This window comes from Lathyrus oleraceus, chromosome 4, assembly GCF_024323335.1.
Source record: "Lathyrus oleraceus cultivar Zhongwan6 chromosome 4, CAAS_Psat_ZW6_1.0, whole genome shotgun sequence".
Lineage (NCBI taxonomy): Eukaryota > Viridiplantae > Streptophyta > Magnoliopsida > Fabales > Fabaceae > Lathyrus > Lathyrus oleraceus.
This window is the reverse complement of record NC_066582.1, coordinates 489,777,393-489,785,161: the sequence shown is the minus strand read 5'-3', so window position 1 is coordinate 489,785,161 and position 7,769 is coordinate 489,777,393. Positions and strand designations below refer to the sequence as shown.

The 7,769-nt window shown below is 31.9% G+C and overlaps 1 protein-coding gene across 1 annotated transcript; it reads left to right on the top strand.

The window, feature by feature from the left end:
* Window positions 1–788: 788 nt before the first annotated feature.
* LOC127076530 (ER lumen protein-retaining receptor) lies at window positions 789–7,208 on the top strand. Its single transcript, XM_051018205.1, has 6 exons — window positions 789–1,064; window positions 1,670–1,869; window positions 1,975–2,115; window positions 2,205–2,285; window positions 2,383–2,510; window positions 6,978–7,208. Exons 1-6 carry the CDS (start codon window positions 839–841, stop codon window positions 7,015–7,017), a joined length of 816 nt encoding a protein of 271 aa, XP_050874162.1. The 5' UTR covers window positions 789–838; the 3' UTR covers window positions 7,018–7,208.
* Window positions 7,209–7,769: the final 561 nt, after the last annotated feature.

Genomic DNA, 7,769 nt, shown 5'->3' with positions numbered 1-7,769 from the left:
TGCAGTGACGTAAACATGATTAGGTCGACTATAACACTGACGTCTTTTGTTGGAACTTGAAGTTCGCATTGTGCCCCATAACCTCGATTGGGAGGCACTACTTGCCACAATAGTCGTATTTTGCTTGAAAATCAAGACTAATGATAATTTATATACAACACCCATACACCTCAATCTAACAAGACGTTTTTTCTACATGACAAAGCCGTGAGGATTCTCACAACCAAAGCAGACAATACCTCGTAGCCGTAGTGGCATGGACTTGACGTCAACCGAAATATTAATCAATATTTAAAATTAAAAAATATATAATAATTTATAAAAAAAATTACAAGATCAAAGGTTGAACTATATCAGACGCTACATATTTTAAATATTTAAACATTTTTATTTTATACTTTTTATCTTTTATAGAAATTCAAACCACTATTCATAAAGTAAAATAAAATATTCTTATAAAATAGAAACTCTTTATTAAATGATAAATATTTGATATGGTAAATATACTAATTAAATGAATAAATAAAGAATGTGATCGAGTCATTTAAAGAAAATATTTTCCTTTTGCTTCATAAAGAAAAAAAATATTATTTTTCTGCCAAACCAGTGCCCACATCAAAACACTCCATATTTGCTTTTTGTACTTTTCAATAACGTTTCATAGTCCCAATAAATAAAAGAAATTGCATCAGAAACGTAACACCAGCCAATGCATGTTATCCTGGTGTCAACAACTATTTATCCTTCTAAAATTGTGTGATTATATATACAAATACAAACTCAAGAAAAAAAAAATCATAGTTTAGTTTCTGAAAATTTTAGTGTTGGATAAACAAAAATGGGAACAAAGAGAGATTCTCCTGTGAATGTTTTGTCTCAATGGTTGAGGAAAAGATCAATGAAAGTGAAGATTCTTTTAGGGACATTGCTAGCTTTTTGTGCTTTGGTGGTTTTGAAGTTTACTATCAAAGATTCAGATTTTTTCTTCAAAGCTTCTGAAACTATTCATATTGTTGGCCTTATTGTTCTCATTTACAAGCTCTTTGCTCACAAGACTTGCTCCGGTAAGTTTCTTAATTTCTCATCATTGATAGTGTAATCAATTCAATTATTCAAAGTTATTTAGTTTAATTTTTGGTTTTAACTTATATAATTAGTTCCTCCATTGCTTTTTACATGTGGTAGCAGAAATTTTTTATTCCTATCCAGTTGTTGTTTTATAAGTTTTTCACTTATTGTATAGAAAAGATAATGAAGAGGCTAAGATTTACATGCACAAGTGACATATGTGAAATCTGAGGATTAGGATTTTCTGTAGTAAAAAATGCATGCATTTACACAATTTTTTAATCAAGACTTTCAATTTTAGATCAAACCGTTTAGATTTAAAATATGCCCTTTTAATTAAAAGGATCTCGACCGATTAAATTGAAATAAACAATCTAGATTAGTGTCTGTGTGTCATGTCTGTATCAAAGTATGTGATTCATAGGATGTCATCATCTGGATCTCACAGTTGCGTGTTTAAGTATTGATAGTATTTTGTTGTAAATGTGTAATATAAAATAGTACTTCTATTTCTCATGCAAAAATTTCTATATCATCCTAAAACATTTTATAATTTTGTATGGATTGAAGTGTTCTAACTTTTTAACATTTATATTGTTAGGTTTATCCCTCAAGAGTCAAGAGCTGACAGCATTATTCCTAACAACAAGATTAGGTTGCAGTATTTACATGGAGTCTAACATCCACACTGTGCTGGATCTGATATTTCTCTTGTCAACATTACTTGTTATTTGGTTGATAAGATTCAAGTTGAAGTCGTCTTATATTAAGGAGTTTGACAACATGCGGTTATCCTTTCTGGTATGTTTTTCTTTGTTGTAGAATTCTATATCATAGTTTAACAACTTTTTGATCTGGATTCAAAGAATATGTTACATACTTTTTCTAATGTTTGTGTAAAAAAAGGCGGTGCCTTCGACACTTTTGGCGATATTAATACATCCATATACAAAGCATATCTGGATAGCTCGAGTCCTTTGGGCATTCTCTGTGTATTTGGAAACTATTTCAATTCTTCCTCAACTTCGTCATATGCAGAAAGCAAAGGTTTGAAAGATTTAAACTTTGTTCTATATAACTTCTTAAATCCTTATAGGTTTTATTATATATTGTAATTCTAACATATATGTTTTCAGATAGTTGAAACATTCACCGGATATTATGTATTTGCACTCGGTGTCTCGAGATTCTTTGCACTAGCTTATTGGATTATTCACGTGAGATTTCTTGATTTTATATATATTTTCTGAAATCTCATTTTTCTTTATACTTGAATAATAATATGTGATGTTTTTTTAAAAAAATATTTTGCAGACCTATGATACTCGAGGGAAATATCTATATTTCATCGGCTATGGTTATCTCTGGATGTTGGCAGCTTTTTTATCAGAGATCATTCAGTCTTTCATCTTGGCGGACTTTTGCTACTATTATATGAAGAGGTACACCATTTTGTTTTCTCCAATGAACTTGTATTTTTTTTTTCTGCATGTTCAAAATCTATATATTGCTTCGGTTTTTTATGTATTGTAAAGAAGATGTTACTTATAAAAAACTAAGTAATCAAAATGGAAGAGATGGTAAGAGAGGATATTGAAGCTCAATAATGAGAATCTTTGATTCATCATTGAAAGTTTGAAAAATACAACTGGTTTTAACTCATACAGAAGAGCTAGGTTAGTAGATATAGACATTAGAGACAAAGAGCTCTTGTATAAATTTATCGAGTTCCGGTTCTTGAACATACAGAAGCGCATAAACATCATACATCATGGGAGGCTTAGAGCGATCATAGACCTGCATAACAAATGGAATGTATTTCTCCAAAATTCCATCAAGAACTACATCGATTTGTCCATGTTCAATAATTAGGTCACTAATTGAGAATAAAGAATCAATAATAGCTTTGATTCGAAGGACAAATTCAAAGGCTAAGTGATTCAATTTATTAATAGATTTAAGTTCTTTACGCAATTGACGCAGACGAGCCTTCATAATCTCATTGAAGTGTTTGTGTACTTTGTTTTAAACGACATACGAGTGTTGCATGTGAGAACTCTAGGAAACACATATTCAAAGATTGTTGAGATAATCCATATGAACAAGACTTGATCCTGAACTGTTTCATATTCCTATGATACCACGTTATTGAGACGACGTGGATTTTTTTTGTACAAGAGAGTAATTTTAGGGTTTCCAACATATTCATAAAGTTTGTGTTAGAATCACACTTTCAAATTTTTGATTTCATAGCAAAAAAAGTTGTGATGATGTAGCTTGATTAAGAGATTTCTACCAAAACATTTTTGTTGAAAATGATGAGCTTTGAAAAGGTTAATTGATTACTTGAGATAGAGGTTATTTCTTGAAGACATGTGATGGTCCATTAACATCCATCGTTCTTGAGCCAAATGAAGGGTGAGTAAAGAGGAAGAAGAATATAAGAGTTGGATTAGCTAGTGAAAAATTAGAAGATCGGAAAAACTTAATACCGTATTGAAACTCAATGATGAGAATATTTGATTCATCATTCAAAGATTGAAAGATACAATTGGCATTAACTCTTTAATATAAAGGAGGGTGTTGGTAGTTGATTGAGTTGTAACACACTTCTTAACAACCTCAACCAACTTATAACTGTTAGATCATCAATTTTGGGGTTCAACATGAGGGAGCATTTATATTCATTGAGGCATTTATTTATGAGCAATACACCATGTGAGAGACACACCATATACTCACCAAAAACTTTAAGGTTATAGGTGTATGAGTTCTTTCACTTATAAATGCTTAAGTCTCCACTTTTCTAATCAATGTGGGACTTTCCCACACTTGTTTCTCAACACTTTCAACTCACTTGATTTTCTCAATACCTCCTCTCAAGTGTGAGTTTATCCACAATGCCCATCCCCCCAAGCGGAATCTATTTCATCCACATACACTTGTACCACCATTGACACTTTTTCAACAGGACATGCCTCATACAAACCACCATATGGGGAGAATTTTCGATACATGAAGATGGTCCCTTGCTCGAACCAGACTCTGATACTAAATGTAGGAACTTGAGAATCACAATTTTGGTGAAAATGGGGAATAATTGAGTGTGGATAAGGAGAGAGTGAGAGAATGAGAGAGAGAGAGAGAGAGAGAGAGAGAGAGAGAGAGAGAGAGAGAGAGAGAGACTGTGATAATTGAGGATGAAAATATGCATTTCTTTAATTTCGTCGAAAATGATGTTTGGGCTGATCATAATCATTTTGTTTGATGTATCATACAACTTGTAACCACCGATGGAGTGACACCCTACAAGAATCATCAATTCTCTTTTATCATCCAACTTCTTTCTAAGTTGTCCCGACACATGTCGATATGCTAACGAATCGAAAACTATCAAGTGACTCAAATATGGTTTAAATTCAGACCATGCTTCCTTCGGTGTGATCTTTTCAAACTTCTTTGTTGGACATCTATTTAACAAATATGTAGCTATGAACACTGTTTCTCCCCATAACTCTTTCAACATGTTTCTCACCATGTTCATCATCGATCGATTCATCCTTTCGGAAACACCATCTTTTACGGTGTATAAGGTGGTACTGCCTCATGTATTATGCCATCTTGATCACAAAATCTATCAAATTCATTTGAGATATATTTGCCTCCACCATTCGTTTTGAGAACTTTCAGTTTCTGACCGTTTTTCCTTTCAACCATGGACTTTAACTTCTTAAACACTTCAAGTACCTCATGCTTTCTCTTGATTAGGTACATACATGGTTTCCTACTTTGATCACATGGTTTTCGACTTTGATCAATAATAATTGTGACAAATATATATTTCCATCAATTGAATCAACTTGCATCACTCCACATACATCTGAGTACACAACCTCATGGTGACACTTGGTTCTAAAATTTGCATATTTTTTGAATTTTTCTTTATGTTGCATCGCTTGCACACATTCTTCACAAATTTCATCTAGTATGTTGATCAATGGCAGTCCAATAACCATCTTGTTCCTTTGCAAGATATTGAGATCTCTAAAGTTGAGATGCCCAACCTTATAATGACATAACCACTCTTATCTACTAGCTGCAGTAGTAAGACATTTATGCTCTATAACCTTCCACTCAACTTTGAAAGTTCTATTGGAAGCCATAAGAGCTTTTAGAATCAAAACTCCTTTTGCATCCATATCGCGTAACATTTTGTTCTTCATATGAATCTTGTAATCATTCTCAAATAATTGACCAATACTTAGACAATTACACTTGATTTCGGCAACATACAATACATCATTTATCAAAGAATGTCCACCATCCCATCTCTCGATCGATACATCACTGGTCTCTTACGCCGCTAGAGTGGTATCATCTGCGAACTTAATATTATTCTTCATGGCACGATTGATTGTAATAAACCAATCTTTCTTCCTCTTCATATAATTTGAACAACCGAAGTCCAAATACCATTTATCGATGCACTGTACTGCTTCTTTTAAGATCACCATTGTGTTTTCTTTAGCATGTAACCAATTGGCATAAAATTGCAATGGGTTACACTTTAGTTATGCGGTGTTTTTCACACTGTTGCTACTGATATGTTGCAATCTTTTGTTACTGTATTCTCCTTCTGTGATCATGATCGATAGCGTGTTCTCATAATCGAACTCTTGTCTTGCAACCCTAACTTCACTTCTTGAGATTCCTTCTTATTGGCATTACACTCTCTTGCAAAATGACCAAGCTTTTGACAGTTATAACACTGCACACTACTCTTGTCAACAATCCTTCTTCCTCATTTACCTCTTAGATCGCCTCCTCTAGAGTTGTTTGATCCAACAATCCTATTGCCATTGTTTTTAGCCTTTTGAAATGTTGAATTCCTAGAATTTTGGGACTCTCTTCCACAAAATTTCTGAAAGTTTCCTCTACCTTTGTTCATGAGCCACTTTCTCTTAGCCATCCCGTCTCTCTCATTAAACAGGCTTGCAAAGCAATCTCCGTCTTTGCCTTATCAACATTCTTTAAGAGAGCTCTGCAACCTCCGTCTGCTCATCGTTGCAAGATCCTTCTATTCCTCAATCGCAACCACCACATTGTCAAATCTTGATGTCAAAGAACGCAAGATTTTTGCGGCAACATATTATTATGTGATTGTTTCTCCACACGCCTTTACTTGGTTCACCAACCAAGTAATTCGCATTGTAAAGCTCTTAATGGTCCCCTTCTCCTCCATTTGAATCAACTCAAATTGTCATTTGTGAGTTTATAACATCACATCCTTCGTCTTGTCAGCCCCTGTATACGCCTTCTCCAAGATTTTCCATGCTTGCTTCGATGATTCGCAGTCACCAACTTTCTCAAAATTATCCGCATCAACACATATTTGAAGGAATTCTTTCGTCGGAGACAGAAGTCCTGTTTGCACACTAGGTGTTTGAGGGATCAAACTAGACTCTGATGCCATTGTTAAGCCATTAATTCAGAGGTTCAGCATGAGGGAGCATTTATATTCATGTAATACATCTTGTGAGAGACACATCTCATATTCACCAAAAAATTTAAGATGATAAGTGTATGATTTCTCTCATTTATAAGTGATAAAGTCTTTTTTTTTAATCAATGTGAGATTTTCCCATTCATATTTTTCAACACTTCTAACTCATTTGTTGTTCTCAATCATAACCAACTTGAACCAAGTCATAACTATCAGATTTAAGTCAAAAGATACAAAGAGAGAAAACTTCGTATCGGAAAATAAAGGCTATATTTAATATTTGTAATAGAACAAATACGGGTAGGATAAAAATAAGATTGAATGGGTTTAGATAAAATGCAAGTTCGAGTGATTTGATAATTTTTTTTAATTCATTTTTACTGATTTTCTTTGTTTCTTTTTTCAGCTTCATGCAAGGGCAGCTCTTGAGGAAAATGCCGGTTTAATGATCTTGTTTTGGTTATACAATGTAGTGAAAGAAGAGTTTGCGACTGTAACTTAAGTTTAAGGCTTGTTGTAATCATAATCCTCAGTGGACTTTTTCGATTTTCTTTATTTAAATGCAACACAAATTTTTGTAAAACTAATTTATTAGTATTATTACATTTCAAATGGAAGTATTTGATTTTAATCATAACTAGACGCGGTTGTCAATTAAATTAATTTTGTTTCTTTATTGAATGATAATTATGTTAAAAATGTTTTTTTAATAACTAAGAATGATAATTTTGTATTAATGTTAATTTATTATGAACTATAATTGAGATTTATTAAGTTAATTATTTTTTAAAAATTAAATTATTCGGTAAGATAATATCTTGTGGTTTATATAATTTTGTTAATTTTGATTCTAGTGTATTTTTGGTATTTATCTCTTTTTAGAATATTTAATTTTAAGTTAGTATTAGTCCTAAATAAAGTTTTTATTTTATTTGCAATTATTATCAAAAATTAAAAATTAAAAGTCTTTTCAAAGTTATGTTTATATTATCAAATTAATTTTGTTTTAAAAAAATATATTTTAATTTGTTAAGAATAATATTGTAAAATATTTCTGGATTTGTTGTTGATAGTTAAAATATGAGAATTATTTAGAAAATACTATCTTTGTTTTTTTTATATTGATTGAAATTATTATTATAAAAAATAATCGATCAACTTTAAACTCTATTTCTTTATATGTGAAAAATTAAGAATC

What these genes read in the sequence shown, in the direction of transcription:
- LOC127076530 (XM_051018205.1), top strand. Translation starts at nt 839, where the DNA reads ATGGGAACAAAGAGAGATTCTCCTGTGAATGTTTTGTCTCAATGGTTG. An exon ending in TAGCTTATTGGATTATTCAC is followed by an intron (nt 2,286 to 2,382) that starts GTGAGATTTCTT and finishes AATATTTTGCAG; the next exon opens with ACCTATGATACTCGAGGGAA. An exon ending in TGCTACTATTATATGAAGAG is followed by an intron (nt 2,511 to 6,977) that starts GTACACCATTTT and finishes TTCTTTTTTCAG; the next exon opens with CTTCATGCAAGGGCAGCTCT.